Genomic DNA, 20,607 nt, shown 5'->3' with positions numbered 1-20,607 from the left:
GACTAATATGGTGCATTTTTTTCAATCTCAGGGACGTAATTAGTGCAATTGAAATTTCGGGGACGATTTTAGTGCATGACACCAATCTCAGGGACCATTTTAGGGTTTAATTCGACACCCAAGCAGTGATGGCGATGGCGCACGACGCAAGAGACGACGAGCACGCGATGGACTACGACACGAGAATGCAACGGACAATGAGCACGGGAAACGCAACTAGACGGGAAGAACTATGGTTAGGACTCTGATTGTGGGACAAAATACAAATACTTCTTTTGGTATTTTAGAAATATAGAGATTTATTTAATTAGATCTTTTATTTTAATAGAAAAAATATTCATTTTTCTAATAAAATATTTTATTATTTTAAACATTTTTTTATGTTATAGGTTAAATAAAAAAAATTATGATATAAAGACTCAATTAAAAAAATATATAAGAATCTAACTAAAAAAAATTTTATGATATAAAGACTCAATTAAAAAAATATATAAAAATCTAACTAAAAATTTGATAAAATTATAAGGATCTATAGAGGAATTAAACCTTACAAAAAGTTGCGTCACCAAAGACGCCTCCAATCTAGGGGTGACAATGAGTAGAGTAGGGTAAGATTTGGAGTCAACCCTAACCCTACCCGCAGATCGAGATTTGTATATAAACTCAACCCTATCCTATCTGCGGGTTGAGAATATCTCAACCCTAACCCTACTCGTTCTTAACCCGCGGGCACCCGATCTTACCCGCAGATTACAAAAAAGATGCAACATTATTATATAACTTGATGATAATTTAAAATATAACTGGCTTTTATGTAAAAAAAGTATTAAAATATCAATTAATGATCTTCTTTTAGTGTCTAAGGATCTTTTACATTTAGTGAGAGGTCTTTAATTCAACATCCATTTTAAACATATTTTTATATAAATATATAACATATAAATATATACTGTGCGAGTTGGTCGGGTAGGGTTGAGGCTTAACCCACACCCTACCCTACCCACTGCGGATTGGGTTGACAACCCTACCCAATCAGATGGGGTCGGATTAGATACCCACAGATAGGGTGCAGATTGCCACCCCTACTCCAATCTCCTTCTCTCCACTCATCTGTACATTATCAAAAAATAGATAATATTATTAAACTACTCTTCCACCTTAGCCAATGACAACAATAAAGAAGTCTCACGGCCCACAAATTCAATCCAACAGAATACACAAATTCAACCCAACAGTATACACAAATTCAGTTATAATTTTAGTCTTTATTATTATCTTGTCTTATCTTTATTTTCTTTTATCTTTCATAGGCCAATGCTCTATATATATTTAGTTTTACCCTCATAGTTTATAATTTCAATCAATCAACAATCAATAAAATTTCTTCATCTTTTCTTTTTTTTTTTCTTTTTTTTTTTCACAATTTTATTATCTTTGCGTACTCTTTATGTACTCTTTTCGTTTTATTATGGTTTCAGAGCTTCTCTTGAGCTTTGCTCACATCTATGGATAAACCAACCAATTCAGATCCTAAAACCCCTTCAACCTCCCTCCCACGATGAATAATCAACCTCCCTACTCTGTCCTAGGTCAAGGAGAAAGAGCACACGAACATCATCAGGAGCTTCTTTTGGACCTTTCGTCAGTCCAGCACTTTTCTTTCATGTCACTTCCTTCCAATCAAGAAACTCGTCCTTCAAACCAACTTGAGCTTTTGTCAAGTCTAACTACTCATTATCTTTGTTCTTTCAATACTTTTTCTATTGTCAACAATTTTTCAAATTGAGATTCATTCTTGAATACTTTGATCATTGATTCTGGTGCCACAGATCACATTGCATCAAATTTGTCTTGGTTTATTTCTTATACACAAATTTCTCCTATTATTGTTTATTTACCAAATGGTTCTCAAATTACTGTTTTTTATAAAGGTATTGTTCAATTTTTCCCATTCTTGGTTCTTCATGATATTTTTTATTTACCTCATTTCAACTTTAATATTATCTCCATCTCAAAAATTACTTCCGCACTCATATGTGAACTCACTTTTTCATCTTCTTCTTGTACTCTACAGAGCAATAATTTAGAGACGGTTGATTTGGGCAGAATAATATAGGGATTATATGTCTTTAAATCCAATTTCGGTAAAAATTTATCCACTACACATTCCATAAATTCCATGTAATCCCCACCCATTACACCTTCAAATATATGGTATTTTCGTTTAGGACACCTTTCTGGACAAAGACTTAATCATTTACATAAACATTTCCCTTTTATCTCTATGCATCATGACGTGGCTTGTGACATTTGTCATCTTTCTAAACAAAAGAAACTTTCATTTTCTCAAAGTTTTAACAAAGCCAATGCAAGCTTTGATTTATTACATTTTGATATTTAGGGTCCGTTTCGACAAAATTTTATTCATAATCATAAATATTTTTTTACTATTGTTGATGATTTTTAGCTGCTTTACATGGGTTATTTTATTAAAATCAAAAGGAGAAGTGCAAAATCATGTAAAAAGTTTTATTACTTTAGTTGAAACACAATTCAACTCTAAAGTCAAAACTATTCGTTTCGATAATGGACCAGAATTTATTTTACATGATTTTTATGCTTCAAAGGGCATTATTCATCAACGTAGTTATGTTGAAACTCCTCAACAAAATGGAAGGGTAGAACGCAAGCATCAACATATTTTGAATATAGCTCGTGCTCTTATGTTTCAATCTAATTTACCATAGTTTCATCATCCGCAATTAATTTTAAAACACCATTTGAGATTTTATTCAATCATCCACTAAGTTATCATGACCTTAAAATTTTTTGATGTTTATGTTTTGTTTCTACCATAATGGCAAACAGATCAAAATTTGATCCAAGAGCCAAAAAGGCTGTATTTATTAGCTTTTAACATGGTTTTAAAGGATATATTGTTTATATTTTAGAAGATAAAAGAATTAAGATTTCTAGAAATGTAATTTTTTATGAAATGATCTTGTCCTTAGTCACCAAAAAAGTTCAATTCCATACACTCAGCCCAACATTGCCAAAACATGTCTTCTCAAAAACAAGATTCAGTTAGTCTTCCAGTTGAACCCTCACCTATACCCATTGACCCAACTCCATCTAATTCTTTATTTTCTCCAACAACCTCTCCTTCTTTCTCGTCGTTTCCTAATCAAGTTGAACCCAATGACCACCGAATCTCTTTCAACACACACACCCTTCTCTCCTTTCGCACTAGACATCAGTCCACCATCACTTCCTCATCTCCTGTCACCTTCTTCACCACCTGAGCAACCCCATCCTCGTCATTCCGACCAGCCTCACCGACCTCCAGCATATCTCTCTGATTACTTGTGTAATTTCTCTCTCACCTCTACAAATCAATCTCCCTCAAAGTGCAAGTATCCTTTATCTTCAGTCATGTCTTTTTCTTTTCTTTCATCTTCACATAAAAAGTTTCTTTTATCACTACATTTTGACGTTGATTCAAAGTCTTTTAAGGACACCAATCAACACTCTAATTGGCGTAGTGCTATGGAAGATGAGCTGGATGCTCTTGAGCTGAATAAAACTTGGCGTCTTATTGATTGCCCTACAGGCGTTAAGCCGGTTGGCTGTAAATGGGTCTATCGCATCAAATACAAGCCTGATGGTTCAGTTGATCGATATAAAGCATGCCTTGTGGCTATTCACTCATACTGAAGGTGTTGATTTCTTGGAAAAATTTTTCCTGTTGTCAAGCCTGCCACCATCAGATTAGTTTTGGCATTGGCCTCTATGAAGCATTGGCCCATACATCCATTGGATGTCAATAATACTTTCTTACATAGAGATCTTTCTGAGGATTTTTATATGACTCTGCCTCCCAGATTTACATCTTCTCGACCGAATCAATGCTGCAAGCTACTAAAATCACTATATGGTTTACGACAATATAGTCGTATGTTGTATGACAAACTTTCTCATCTTTTGCTATTTCATGGATATCAGTAGACCTTATCTGATTATAGTATATTTGTTAAATTCACTGGTGCTCAAATTTCTATCCTTGTAGTCTATGTTGACGATATTGTTCTTACTGGTAATTCCATTTCTGAACTTGTTGCTATTAAGTCTATTTTGCACCAACACTTCTGAATTAAAGACTTGGGCCCATTAAAATATTTTTTGGATATTGAGGTTGCTTAATCAGCGAAGGAAATTTGCTTATCTCAGAGAAAATATTGTCTTGATCTTTTGGAGGATTCTAGTTTATTAGGTGCTAAACCTGCCTCTGTTCCAATGGATAGTACCACAAGACTATATCAAGACAAAAGTCCCCTGCTATCTGTCCCTTTTGTATATCGCCGTTTGGTTGGACGTTTTATCTATCTCACCACTACTCGATCAGACATCATGTATGCCACTCAACAATTAAGTCAATTTATAGCATCTCCTACTGAATCTCATCTTCAAGCTGCCAAGCATGTGTTATGATATCTGAAAACTAGCCCCGGCAAAGGATTTTTTTTCAAGAGAATAAAAAATTCAGCTTCTCGATTTCAGTGACTCTGATTGGGCCGGATGTCCTGACACTCGGCGATCTTTAACATGTTATTGTTTCTTCTTAGGCAGTTCTTTAGTCTCTTGGATAATCAGAGTGCTCTTCATATTGCTGTTAACCTGATTTTTCATGAACGGACCAAATATCTAGAGGTTGATTGTCACTTTGTTCGACAAAAAGCTCAAGTTGAATGGATGAAATTTCTCCCCATTTTCTTTTCTAGGCAGCTAGCTGACATCTTCACCAAGCCTTTGTCTTCTCAACCATTCCATCTTAATTTGAATAAGCTTGGTGTTCTTAACATCTTTCATCCTTAGCTTGCGGGGCATATTAAACCACTCTTTCACCTCAGCCCATGACAACAATAAAAAAGTCTCACGACCCACAAATTCAACCCAACAGAATACACAAATTCAGTTATAATTTTAGTCTTTATTATTATCTTATCTTTATCTTATCTTTATTTATTCTTATCTTATCTTTATTTGCTTTTATCTTTCATAGGCCAATGCTCTATATATATTTAGTTTTACTTTCATAGTTTACAATTTCAGTCAATCAACAATCAATAAAATATTTTTATTTTTTTTTCTTTTTTTATTCTTTTATAATTTTATTATCTTTGCGTACTTTTTATGTACTCTTTTTGTTTTATTAAATATAAAAAATAATTTGTTAATTTGTATCTATTTTTTATTATTAAAGTCTCATTTTAATAAATAAAAAATTTAGGTCGTTTTGTCTTTATCTTATTTCTTATTCTTATTTGATTCATGGCAAATTATCCATGAAGTTTCTATCAATAGCTCCATTCATGGAGGTCCCGAATCATGTTGATGTTTCTAATTTGGCCACCGTATAGACTCCTCTGATGTTTACATTTTCCACAAATTGGTTGCTATATTTAGACTTTGGTAATTTTTCCAATCCAGCTCAAATAAAAATATTACACTTGTTTATTTTGCACCAAAATATTCATTAAAGAAAGAGGAATAGAGAGCAGAGTGCTTAAACAACCTCCACCTCCGTCAACCTCAGAAGTCGTGATTATCACCACTCTGGCTTCTTTGACCACCACCACCTGCGACCGACATTGGTTGCAACGCTACAAGTGTTTTAGCTTGCTACATCAACTTTTAATTTGTTACACCAGTATTTAATATTCAATGGAATAAACAAATAACAAAGACTAAAATATAAAAAATAAATATTTTATGGAGACAAAAAATTATTTAAGCAATATTTTGTTATTTGATATCTCTAATGTTAAAAATTTTTGGATTTTTTAATTTTAAAACCATATTAAATCATTAAAAAAATATATCAAAAATTTAAAAGCATATTATAATTGAAAGAATTTATTTATTTTTTTCAACTAAAATCTATCGGTAATAGTAATTCTCTAATCGCTAATAAGATAAAAGATTGCAAGGTGATTTTTTTATTTTTTGTTTGTATACAGAGACCAAAACTGTGAAATTTTATGTATATTTGACTATTGGTTATTATCAAATTCTAAAGGCCTAATTAAAATAAAATATTTTATTTTATTTTTATTTAAATTTAAATAAAAAATAATAATAATTTATTTTATTTAATATTTATAATTTATATATAAATTATATAATATAAAATAATTAATGTGATTATAATCAATTATATGTATAATTTATAAATAAATTAAAAATTATAATTTTTTAACATCTAAAAAAATTCATATTATACTTTTACATTTAATTCACATGACTGAAATATGTTGTTTTTCAAGCCTCTCTCTTTTGCTAACCAATATATATAGTCTTATTAATAACAGAAGAGCAGAAATTTTTAATACAAAAGATAAGGTTTTAAAAATTTCAATAATAATAAATACATAAAATAGTTTATTTTCTCAATAAAAATTTTCTATTTTAGTATTTTTAAGACTTCTATTATATTTATTTATGTTAATACTTGTACTATTTTTATTCTTTTAAAAAGTCATTTAAAATTCGTTGAATTCTAAGACATCTTACAAATTCAAAGACTATTTTCATTTGTTGTAATCGAGTCCTTTTTTTAAAAATAATTTTTAATAATCCATAACTTTAAAATATTATAAATTCAAATATAAGGAAGAATCTGTTTATATTAAATATAAATTTTATAAATTTATAGTATCGACTAATTTTTTTATTTCTTAATGAATTTACCAATTTAATTAAAAAATCTAAAACTCTACCTTTAAGAAATTATTTATAATATAATTAAGAAGATATTTAAAAATATTGATCATTTTCCATTTTAGTTTAGCGATGATACATTAAGTGGATTCTCAAAATATTATTTACTAGATTGGTATCTTATCAATGATTTGTGAGATGGGGTTGGTCAAATCCGCATTTGAGTGATATAACTTAAGTCTCACAATTTTTATATTAAAATAAATTATAGTAAAATAAATTTTATTTAAATTTTATGGTTTAAATTTATTTTTAAATAAAAAATTATTTTAAAAGATATAAATTTAAATAATTTTTTATATTATTTTATAATTTTATTTCAGATATATACATAAGAATGTTAATTTTATATTTTTTAATATTTTTTTACATCGTATTTCTCTTTTAATATTTTCAATACTTTTATTTTTAGTACTATTTTAGGATATAATTTTTACTAATTATAATTTTATTATTATTTATAGTTAATTTTTTTTGTTTAATTTGTCTTTTTTAATAAAATCAGTAATTCATATTATAAAAAAATTACAATACACAAGAATTATAACGACAAAATTTACAAAGCCAAATAAAAATAGAATTTATATTTTTCTATTATTTTTAGTACTCTTTTATTTAGTACTATTTTAGATTATAATTTTTTATTATTTATAACTTTATTATTATTTTATGGTTAGTTTTTTTTATTTGATTTACTCTTTTTAGTGGGATTAATAATTTTTACGGTATATTATTATTTGTGTTTTTTCAAGGAAAAATAAAGAGTAGAATTATAAAAAATATATAAATTTCCTTGGTTAATACTTAATAGCTCAATAGTGAGAAGTGAAAATAGACGAGAATGTGTTTTTCATGGTTCAACAAAACAGAAGGTTAATCATTTGGAAAAGTGCAATTCTCAATTTGTTGATTCCATTACAAGACACGCGTCATCATATTTCACCAAGAATCGATCAAAATACAACACAAAAATATAATCAAATTTTGGTAAAAGCATTATACTTAGAAATTAAATTCCACATAAAACATAATCCATGCATGTATGCTAATAATTGAAAAAGATTCTCATCTTTTAATTCATTTACAAATTAAACTAGAAATTCAAGACAAGCAAAATATAATAAAGAGCTTATTGATGAAATTACAGTATTCCACCCATGGAACTAGTGGCGGAAATTTGGGGCAAAATATAACTATAGTTGATGCTAATTACTAATTAAGAATTAATCATTACCATTACATCATTGATCTTCTCCTCTTGATTTTAGAAAGATGGTTATCCACAGTGGTTCCCATCACCACAGGTTCATGTGAAAGAAGCATCATGGACTCAACTGTCTCCAACATAGTAAGACGCTCCCTCACCCTCCTTTTCAGTTCACTCAATTCACCAATCTCACACCATTTCTTCCCTCCCTCAACAACCTCTTTGATAGCCTTTTCACGCGCCGCGCCCACTTTTTCCTCCACGCGCACCTGTTCCACAGTCTCCTTGAACAAATGGTCCAAGGTGTCTGGATCAGCACCACCATCATTATCATCGCTGCTGTCCTCGTCATCATCGCCTCCACCACGCCGCTCAGGGTTTTGGATGAGGAACTTGGCGACGACAGCGTCGACGGTGGGGTGGGCGAAGGAGTAAGGCTTGTTTCCCGGAGAGAAGACCACAATAGCAACCTCGGATCCGCAGAGAATAGAAAGTTCGTTGGCTTTCTTGAAAAGACCGGTTCTTCGTTTGGAGAATGTGACCTGCCTTGTGTTGGTGTCTTTCACCATCTTAATCTCGATCTTACGGCGACCCATGCCTGATGATGGTGACAGTGATTACTAAAGAAAGAAGAAAGTGATGAGAATGTGTATGGAAAACGAGGATAGGCATGTATGTGATTATTATTGTTTGTGAACACTCATTTATAATGTAAACTAACACTTTTTCTAATTATTTTTTTATTCATTTGGTTGGAATTTCTCTTTGTTTTTGCTTATGGACATAAATTTCAGTTTATGGAAAGGTATTAAATCATTAATAGAAACCTTTTTTCGATTTGAAAATTGTGAAGCTAGCACAGTAATACTAAATATGGATGGGGCATGTTTTCCTTTTTTGGAATCACACACACGAAAAAATCTAAATTCTATCTTAAAAAATGTTATTCTTACATTAAAATCAATCACTAAAATCAACCACTAATGTATTTATATATAAATATACTAATTTATTTATATATAAATACATGTTAACATGTATAATTTAATTTATTTTCAATATATATTTATATTAGTGACTGACTTTGATAGTTAATTTTAGTGTACACGTAGTATAATCATTTTATCTTATAATAAATATTTTGAAAATACCAAAACAATATTAGAATATAATAAAATAAATATTATTTGAATTATATTATTTAAAATTATTTTTAAATAAAAAATTATTAAAAAATATATATTTGAATATTTTTTATATTAGTAAACTTTTTAATATTTTTATTTTTAATATTATTTTAGAATATAATTTTTTATTAATTATGATTCTATTATTACTTACTGTTAATTTTTCCACTGATATACATTATCTTATTTACAATGAAAGAGCAGAAGTTTTTAATAGAAAAGATAATAAAGAGTATTTATCCATTTTGGTTCTCAAAGAATTTTGGATCAGATATTTTAATTTTCAACTAAAATTAATTACTCGATTGATCCCTAACAACTAATTCTGTCAGTTACTTAGGTTCTTACCTCTGTCAACTCTAACGGAAGACAAAATGGCCCCTGACAACTCTAACAGGAGACGAAATAATTCCTGACAACTTTAACAGTGGACAAAATGATCCTTGACCCTTTTGTTCGAAAACGATACTGTTCTTCCCCAACTTCCATCATATCTCGCATAATCCTAATATTCATACTCTCCTTCTTCACTTTCACAGTCTTCTTCTTTTCCATCTTTTCCTTCTTCCTCTTCAACTCCAAGATCAAGCCATGGTGTAACTGTCACGCGTGTCGCACCTGCCTCAATATATCATGGACCACACACTTCCTAAATCTCTGTAACTGGTACACCCACCTCCTCCGCACTTCACGCACCCACCAGAAACATCCACCTCCACGTCCTAATAACAGCATCACCTCCAACCCTGACAACGTCCACCACATTCTCAAGACCAAATTTTATAATTACCCCAAGGGCACGCCTTTCTTCACTCTCCAACAAGCAATATAGATTGTTGGACATTAGGACATCATGAGAAGATTCTCCTTCGGCATCATATGCAAATTCTCATTTGGAATGGACTCCGAGTGCTTCATTCCTTCTTTTTCGGAGTCCAAGTTGGCAGACAACTTCGACCTCACATTCAAGCTATCAGTACAACAAGTAATATCGTTGTTGCCGCTTATATAGAAACTGAAGCGATTACTGAACATTGGTTCGGAGAAGAAGCTGAAGGAACCAATTGGAGTGGTGGACAATGTAGTCATGAAGATGATAGGATAGAGGAGGAGAGAGATGGCAACGACAACAACGGGTGTCTTAACAAATCAGAATTGCTGTCTAAATTCATGAGATCCATCGAAGACAACAAGTATATACTTGAGAGACATAGTCATTAGTTTATTGAGTATTAATTGATTGAGAACAAGTTGATTATTTTTCTTCTTGTGAATATTGAAGTTACAGAGTGTGCATTGTGTAGCTTGAAGTTATAGTGTTAAATTGTTAGTGTTATGCGAGATATGATAGAAATTGGGGGAGAACAGTGTCATTTTCGAACAGAAGAGGTCAGGAACCATTTTGTCCCCTGTTAGAGTTGCTAGGGACTATTTTGTCCTTCGTTAGAGTTAACGGAACAAATGACCTAAGTGACTGACGGAATTAATTGTTAGGAATCAATTGAGTAATTAATTTTAGTTGGAGACTAAAGTGTCTAATCCAAAATTCTTTGAGAACCAAAATAGGTAAATATTTTAGATATTTCAATAATATTAAATACATAAAATTAAATAATTTACTTTGTCAATAAAAATTTTTTATTTTAATATTTTAAGACCTCTACTACACGTATTTGGGTGTTGAGACCTTTACTATTTTTTACTTCAAATTATCTAAAATTCGCTGAATTTTAAGACATCTTACAAATTCAAATATTATTTTCATTAGTTGTGATAGAGTCTCCCTCTTAATAATAATTTCTAATAATCCCCAACTTTAAAACATTATAAATTCAAATATAAAGAAGGATCTGGTTATACTAAATGTAAATTTTATTAACTTATACTGTCGACTAATTTTTTATTTCTTAATAAATTTTACCAACTTAAATAAAAAAAAATACAAAAATTTACTTTTAAGGAATGAGAGTAATTCACATGAATAAATCAACATTCATTTAATATTACGCATATCACCCAAAATAAAAAATATAACGTAAATCACTCCAATCACATTTCTATGTAAATTGAAACAGATAGACTAGATTTAATTCTCTATATAAATTGAAACAGTCTGGTTCGATTTATACATATTTGCATGTTGTGATAGTAAATTTAATCAGGTTGTTTCAATTTATACATGCATGCATACTATCCTAGTAAATCTAATCCGTCTGTTTAGATTTACTAAGATAGTATGCATGCATGCATAAATCAAAACAGTCTGATTAAATTTACGTTTTGATTTCCAATTTGTAATTTGAGAAAAATAATTAACATATTATATCAACAAAATTATCATAATTTATGAAATTAAGTATAAAAATTATTTCCTTAAAATATTGATACAGTTTATCTCTATTGTTATTTGAAACCATCTATTTTAAATAGTTCAGTACAAATAAATATGAAAAAGTCATCATTCATTTAAAATTTAAAATATAGATGAGATATAATTTAATTAAAATTGATCTAAATAGTAACAAAATATATCAATTTTTATTTTTTAAATTAGTCTAAATTAAATTATTAATATTATTTTATTATGTTCAAAAATTATATTTTTATATTTATAACTTCATATATCTCGTTTACAGTATACACAAGATAATTATGAATTTATCTTGTTATGTGTATTTTCTTAAAATTCTATTATCTTGTTTATCGTGTAAACGAGATATAAGCAATCTTAATTTGTTTACACGGTAAATGGAATATGTAAAAAAAAAAAAACTGATAAATATGCTACAAATTACCTATATTCATAAATAAAATATTTATTTAAAAAATCCTAACATATGTGTATATATAGTATATCAATATTTTAAAGAAATATTTTTTATACTTAATGATATAATATGTTAATTATTTTTCTCAAATTACAAATTGAAAATCGAAACGTAAATCTAATCAGACTGTTTTGATTTATGCATGCATGCATACTATCCTAGTAAATCTAAATAGACAGAGTAGATTTACTAGGATAGCATGCATGCATGTATAAATCGAAACAGCCTAATTAGATTTACTATGACAACATGCAAATATGTATAAATCGAACCAGACTGCTTCGATTTATATAAAGAGCTAAATCTAGTCTATCTATTTCAATTTTTATAGAGATATGATTGCGGTGATTCACGTTACGTTTTTTATTTTGGGTGATATACGTAATATTGAATTAATGTTGGTTTATTTATGTGAATTACCAAAAAATTATTTACAATATAATTAAGAAGATGATTTAAAAAAATTGATTATTTTCTATTTTAGTTGGCGATCATAGATTAAGTGGATTCTCAAAATGTTATTCACTAGATTGGCATCTTATTATTAATAGTTTATGAGACAAGATTGGTCGTTTGACTCAGACAATAAATAAATATTGTTTAGATTATAATATTTAAAATTATTTTTAAATAAAAAATTATTACAAAGAATATAAATTGAAATAACTTTTTTATATTATTTTATTATTTTATTTTAGATATATATGTAAGAATGTTAGTTTTTATATTTTTTTTATTAATACTCTTTTTATATGGTACCTCTTTTTAGTACGATCACTATTTTTATTTTTAGTATTATTTTAGACTATAATTTTTTATTAATTATGATTCTATTATTACTTACAATTAATTTTTATTTAATTTGTTCTTTTTAATATAAATAATAATTTATATTATAAAAAATTATAATAATAAATAATACACAAAATTACAATGACAAAATTTTACAAAACCAAACAAAAAAATAAAATGAAATCAACTATAGACAGAATTATTCGTATGAACCAAAGTGTCTTTATTAAAGGGCGGCCTATCAGTGAGAATATTATTATTGTCCATGAATTCATGCACTATTTGAAGAATAAGAGACAGAAAAATTATAATATGCCTCTCAAACTCGACATGAGCAAAGTATACAACCGAGTAGAGTGAAGTTGTGTATAAGAGATGCTTAAAAGACTGAAATTTTGTTAGAAATGGATAGATTGGATGAAGGAATGTGTCATTATAATTTTTTATTCTACTACAGTAAAAGAAAATTCAAAGGACTTCGTTAAGCCAACAAGAGGTCTTAGATAAGGAGATCCTCTTTTACCCTGTCTTTTTTTAATTTGTGCAAGGGGCTTGTCTCATATGCTCCAAAGAGGAGAATATAATTAAGATTTCACAGGTCTAAAGTTAAATCGAAGGTGCTCTACTCTTAGCCATTTATTTTTTGCTGACGACTCTATTCTCTTTGGTAAAGCAACTACCCAAACTTGCCATAATTTACTAAACATTCTACTGTAGTATAGTGAGATAATCGGAAAGATAATTAACCTCAACAAGTCTTCAGTATTCTTCTGTCAAAATACCCCTCTAGAGTAGAGCATCCTTCAGGTGTCACATGTAGGATCTCAGGATAAATACCAGGGTCTCCCTACAATTATCTACAAATCAAAGAAAGAAACGTTCAGATATATTAAAGATAAAGTGAGCAAGAACCTGAATGTATGAAAGTGATCTCTCCTTTCAATTAGTAAACGAGAAGTACTTATTAAAGCAGTAGGATCAGCAATGCCTATTTACACCATAAGCAGCTTTAAGCTTCTGGAGACACTTATTGACAGTATACAGAAGAATATGATGAGATTTTGGTGGGGCCAGAGAAGAGACAACGAAAGAAAAATACAATAGATCAAATGGGACACAGTTTGTAGAACTAAAGATAATGGAGGTTTGAATTTTAAAGACTTAAAAGCCTTTAATTTCGCAATGTTAGAAAAATAGTGTTGGAGAATCCTAAACAGATCTGAGTCCTAGCTCACAAGGTTCTAAAGAGCAAATATTTTTTCCTTTTCTTCCTTTATAAAAGCTCAATTAGGAAGTAATCCTTCCTGGGCTTGGAGAAGCCTACTGGAACGTAGGAAAGTGATTAAAAAGGATATAAAATGGCAGGTGAGCAATGGTACACAGATTCATATCTTTAAAGATTACTGGTGTAACATCCTACCACACAAAGTTTTACACTAGGAATGTAAAACAGAGGTGGTGTGGTATTACGACCTCTAAAAATGAAATCATATATATAATATAGACGAAAAATTATTTTATCTAGGAGCCTTTGAAGAAAGGTATTAAACAAACGTGTTAAACAGAAAAGCGCATCACTCTCGAAAACGATAAACGTATACTAGACAGGATAAGAGTAAAGCGACATATATACATATATACATAGGAAAAGAATTTCAAAGGTACAAATAACAAGACTTCTGACTCAGCTCGCGAAGTTAAAACCGGCCAGAGCATATATACATATATACAAGATAAAACCCAAAAGGCCTAAAAGACAGTTTACAGAACCTATTTCTCCAAATCAACCTCTAAGAGGGATAAAGCATATTATACATATACAATGGAGATTTAAGAGTATTTATATATACATCAGAACCAAAATAAAATCCCAAACACAAGGATCTTCGCTTTCAGAAGCTCCCAGTGTGTCTCAGCGAAGTGTCTCACGTCCTGCATCTGAAAACCACAAAATATGTATGGAATGAGAATCAGAGGTTCTCAGCATGGTAATGGTGCCCACATAACTAACATATAATGTCCCGAAAAAGTCAGAGAAAATCCTAGAACTTCTGACATTAGATTTAAACTTAAAACTAACATTGAAAATCATAAATAGGGTGAGGTATCTAAGGATTCTATATTCTATTTCAATTTCCAACTTAACCCCTAAGTTCATCACCTTTTCTCCAATCCTCTGAAATACCGGTGCACAGACAGACAATGCATACAAAGAAAACACAAGTAGTTTACAGTTACAGCAAACAGAACATATAGCAGTTAAGCATGAATATTAATTACGCAAACCCAAGAATGTAAAACCAAACAAGTCACTCAAATGCATATGATGCATGTCTTTCCTACTGGCCGTGAGCTCACGTGTCAGTTATTTTGCCAGAACCCGACACATGCGATAGCTAACCCGAATATCATCCTCTTGAAAACCAGTGGGCGGTACACCACCACGAACCCCACCTGGCGGGCGGTACACTACCATGAACCCCACCATTGCGAGCAGTACACCACCACGAACCTCGCAAGATCTTCAATTGGAAAACAACACACACACGTGGGTGGTACACCACTACGAATCCCACAAAGCATTCTCATTTAAAAATATGTGGGTAGTAAACCACCACGAACCCCACATACGTCTCGACACTGGGCAAGCAGTAAACCACCACGAACCTTGCCAGGTCAAAACTCAAGAAAAGTCAATTTTATTTTCAAATTCATTATAAATCATTCACACCTCCATTTCCAATCATATCTCATTCATCACAAATCTTAACATCAATACCATCTTCGTCATGCCATATTCATTATTTTCCAACAAAATCATTTGTTGTTATAACTCTCCCAAACCTCTACCCTCTACTCCATTGGCTCTAAATTCATGACGGTAAACACCCCTAATCATACTTCACTACCCAAAAATCTACCTATCAAGCTTTAAATAAGTATTAACAAGGTTTTAAAAGCTAGAGGAATGGTTTAAAAACACAAAAAAAAACTCATATTTCAGAAAAACAGGGACTGTGTGTGTCGTGCATACGCACAGAGTTAAAAATGGGTGGTTGCATATGTGATCCCCTGCTCACCTACGTGAGTGTTCCAACCCGAATGGACTACTCGCGTCGTGTGTGTCCCTCGCGTACGCATGGTTAGCAGAAATCTCAAAAAGCTGCTAAGTTCAAAATTTCTGTTTTACACACCAAATTTTGATCGCGTATAACTTTTTCGTTTTAAAACATTTTTCTTCGTTCTTTAAACGATATAAACCTCTCAGACCAAATTTTCTTTCAAGAGAAGTTTGATAAAATTTGGAGGTCCGAAGGCCAAGTTATGCTCCGCCAAAGTTGGTAAAAAATAAGAGTTTCCATAAAATTTGCACACCTCAACTTTCAAAACATGCTAATTCCAAACCTTTCAAAAACCAACCCAAACCTTACCACAAAAGCTCCAAACCAGCCTCAACAATATCATAACACCTCTTAACACATCAATCCATAATTATAATAAGTTTGTTCAATAATTTCATACAAAGACAACATCAAACAACATTATTAACTTACACGCGCAAGTGCACGCGCACACACGCGCACGCACACGCACACGCACGCACACGCACGCACACGCACACGCGCACAATCAAGCTCTACAAGATTACATTATTTCACCAACAACATCAAATTACCAAGCCTCATAAATACCATCCAATTCTACATCATTAACAACATACATTTCAATCCTATCTTACGGTCACTAGCCTAAGTTTTCACGACACGTTATATTTTAGTTACGAGAAATCAAAACTATACCTTGGCCGATTCTCCGATAAACCCGGAACACCTCAAGCATTTTCCGCACCACAAGCTATCATCCTCAGCCCCTCACCAACGGACCTAGCTTCCAAAATTGATCTCAAGCTTCCATTCTCTTCAAATGAGTTCCAATTACAAGTTTGACTTCTAATTTGATATTACACCAACAATATTCAATCTAATCTATATATATCACTATAATTAACCCTTAAAATCAAAATTTCAAAAATCCACAAGAGGATTAGAGTTTTTACCTTCTCCAAATATCATAGGATGACAACTCAATACATCAAAATATCAAAATCTCGAAATTCCAAACACTAAATTTTCGAATAGGAGAAGAAGGGACAGAAGCTAGGAATGTGGTTTCCTCACTTGTTATGTACCGGATTTTGTGGAACTCGACGTTACGATCGCGTGGCCGTAAACGGTGCGGCAATCGGAGCTTGGAGTGAAAAGTTGTGTGGATTTGATTATGGAAGTGAGGGTTTTGAGTTTCTTCTTCCCTTCCCTTATGTGTTTCAGCGTAAGATGCATGAGGAAGAAGGAAGGTGAGCTGAAGCTCAAGTGCTTAAGTGTGTTGGGTTGGGCCTTGGGCCCAATACGGCCCGGTTCGTTCAGTTCGGCCTGTTTGACTTAATTTTGGGCCAAATTCTTTAAAATTAGTGTTAACATTCATATTTTAATTATTTCTATTTCTTTAAACTATAAAATTTAAGTTTTTAATTTTTTAAATAATAATTAATTTATTGATTAATTATTAACTAATTACTTAGAGTTTACAACTGGAGTCTTAATAAAATCCAAATATCTAAAAAACATCTTACTTCTGATCATAACCTAACATGGGTTAGCCAACTCCTATTGCCAGAACGATGATTGAATAAACCTCTAATTAGAAACTGTTTTACGCGCTTATTAAACAACTTATTATTCAGACTCTCATTCAATAAAGTAATGTGATAAACCACTATTTTGCGGTTTATTTTCTATTAAATTGAGTGGCTTTTATACATTATTCTCACATTTATGCATATAATTTGCATATTTTACATTTTTCTTCCTAATTTTGTGCTATAATTGAAAACATGCTTCTTTGGCCTTAAATTTACTAATTTTAATCTTCTCTTATTATTATCCGATGCCATGATATGTTTGTTAAGTGTTTTCAGGATTTATAGGGCAGGAATGGCTTAGAGGATGGAAAGAAAGCATGCAAAAGTGGAAGGAACACAAGAAATGAAGTATTTCAGAATCTGGTAGCGACGCGCACGCCTGGACGACGCATAAGCGTGATTGGTGCATTTGACAGATGACGCGCACGCGTGGCTGACGCCTACACGTGGCCAGTGAAAAGTCCAGCGACGTGTACGCGTGGCTGACGCGTACGCATGACAGAGCGTCACGTGTTGTAATTAACAGAAAACGTTGGGGGCAATTTTTGGGCTGCTTTTGACCCAGTTTCAGGCCCGAAAATACAGATTAGAGGCTGCAGAGTGGAGCTAGAAGGAAAAATCAATCATTCACTTTTTATTCACTGAATTTTAGGTTTTAGATGTAGTTTTCTAGAGAGAGAAACTCTCTCCTCTCTCTAGGTTTAGAGTTTCTTCTTTCAATTTCTCTTTAGGTTCAGGTTCAATCTTCCATTAATTTAGTTTTCTCTTACTTTTATTTGTTTAAGCACTTTAATTCATCTTCTTCTCTTGTTAATTTTCCTTTTTTGCCATTTTTATGTTATTGAGCTCTTGTTACATTTGATTTCGATGCTTGCAATTGGTTGTTTAGATTTAATATTCCTTATTAATTTTATCATGCTTTTATTTTGTGCCTACCAAGTGTTTGATGAAATGCTTGGGAGAATCTTAATTTAGCTTTTTACGTTCTTGACTTGGATTGAGTAATTTGGAGACTCTTGAATTGTCAAAGTCTCTTGTTGGTTGGTGATTGAAAGTTGCTAGTTGGCTTGAGCCTCACTAACTCTAGTCTTTGATTAGGAATTGTGAACTCAAGTTGATTTGCTCACTTGACTTTTCTTCAATTGTTAAAGGTTAACTAAGTGAGAGCAATTTGCAATTACCATCACAATTGACAATGATAATGAGGATAGGAATTCCGTTTCTCAACCCTTGCTAGGACTTTTCTTAGTTATTAGTTTATTTTCTTGTTATTTACATTCCTTGCTTATTAAATTCAAAATATAAAAAGATACAATCTCATAACCAATAATAAATACACTTCTCTATAATTTCTTGAGAGACGACTCGACGTTTAAATATTTCAATTAATTTTATTGGGTTTGCTTAAGTGACAAACAATTTAAACATTAACCGAGAATAATTTGTTGATTTAGAACTATACTTACAACGTGACATTTTTATGAAAATCTTTACCGACATTTTTTCTGCGTCAGAATGGCAGAGTGATATGGAGAAAGGAGAGTAAGGATACTTACACTGTGAACTCACGATACCATATAACCTTCCACTTCTACCATATTCACTAAGAATTTCTTCCAAAGCTCTTTTAACAGAAAGTTCTATTGTGGTCAATTTAGTCTCTCAAATGCCGACTCAAAAATTGGGTATTTTTTTTTTTGTTGGAAAGCGATGCATGAAGGAATTTCTGTGGGAGAAAAAATTCAGGAACAAATCCAATCAGTATAAAGCATATGTCCTGGATGCAACGAGAAAGAGAAAATAGTGATGCATTATAAAAGTGATTTCAAGCTCGAAAATCGCCAGGGCAACACAAAATGCAGTGAATGAGTTTTGGGCATGGGTTCACTTCCATGGTTTCTTTCCCCCTGATTTTCGAAGATGGTTTTTCTTCTCCTTCTCAATTTTCTTTTTTCTTTTTCTATTTTTTCTTCTCAATTAATTGTAATAGCTATTGGAGTGAGAGTGGATTCTCTTAATTTTTTTTTAAATTATTTGATAAAGTGTGATCTTTTATTATTTAATATCTTCTCTTACATATTTTTTCTTAATTCCATTTAAAGAGTATAAAATAAAAGATCACACTTTATCAAATAATTGAAAAAAAAAATAGAGAGAATTTATTTTCTATTGAAATACTCCATTTTCTATTTTGTTGTCCTATTTAGGACCGCATATATTATTTTATTATATCAATAAAATTTTTAGCTTTGATAAAAAAACAAAAAACTAAAATTTATATTTTTTTAATATTTTTAGTATTTTTTATTTAATATTATTTTAGAGTATAATTTTCTATTATTTATAACTAAAGAATAAGAGAGTGATGGGAATATGTATGAAAACCAAGATATGCATCTATGTGATTATTGTTGTTGATAGCACACTCATTTATAATGTGAACTAACACTCTTTCTAATTTTTTTTATTCTTATAGACATAAATTTCAGTTTATGGAAAGGTATTAAATCATTAATAAAAACCCCTTTTTCTCAGTTTGAAAATTTTGAAGCTAGCGTGCTAATACTAAATATGTATGGGGTGTGTTTTCCTTTTTTGAATCACACATGAATTATCTAAATTCCATCTTATACTAGATATTTTGTAAAAGATAATATTATAAAAATACATGAACATATAAAATATTTAAGTTGCATTTAGACGAAGATTAAAAGTCAAAGACTAAGACTGAGATTGAATTAAATTTTTATATTATATTTAGTGTAAAATAAATTAATTTGAGTTATGTTTAAATATTATATTTAGTTTAAGATAAATTTAAAAATTAAAAGATAAATTTAAAATTTAAAAAATTAAATAAATTTTTTTTTAAATATTATTAAAATTTTAATTTTTTAGTCCCAATCATTTCTTTTTATTCCCACTTTCTAGAAGTACGATTGAAATTTTAATTTTTATCTCTAATATTAAATATAATATTAAATCTCAATTTTTTTTTTGTCTCAGTTTCAGTCTAAGCAAATAAACACTACTTTAAATTATATGAATGGTCAAGTTGACCGTTATTGCAAAGAAACAAATAAAGGCTTAGCTTGTGAAAAAGGAGCATGGGCTAAT

The 20,607-nt window shown here is 30.6% G+C and overlaps 1 protein-coding gene across 1 annotated transcript; it reads right to left on the bottom strand.

The window, feature by feature from the left end:
- Positions 1–7,884: 7,884 nt before the first annotated feature.
- LOC107634812 (MADS-box protein SOC1-like) lies at positions 7,885–8,639 on the bottom strand. The gene has a single exon (XM_016338225.3). The coding sequence runs from the start codon at positions 8,578–8,580 to the stop codon at positions 8,014–8,016; it is 567 nt and encodes a 188-aa protein (XP_016193711.1). The 5' UTR covers positions 8,581–8,639; the 3' UTR covers positions 7,885–8,013.
- Between the last annotated feature and the right edge of the window lie 11,968 nt (positions 8,640–20,607).

Source organism: Arachis ipaensis, chromosome B3 (genome assembly GCF_059453495.1).
Source record: "Arachis ipaensis isolate K30076 ecotype BB chromosome B3, ASM5945349v1, whole genome shotgun sequence".
Lineage (NCBI taxonomy): Eukaryota > Viridiplantae > Streptophyta > Magnoliopsida > Fabales > Fabaceae > Arachis > Arachis ipaensis.
This window is presented reverse-complemented; position numbering and strand designations above follow the sequence as displayed.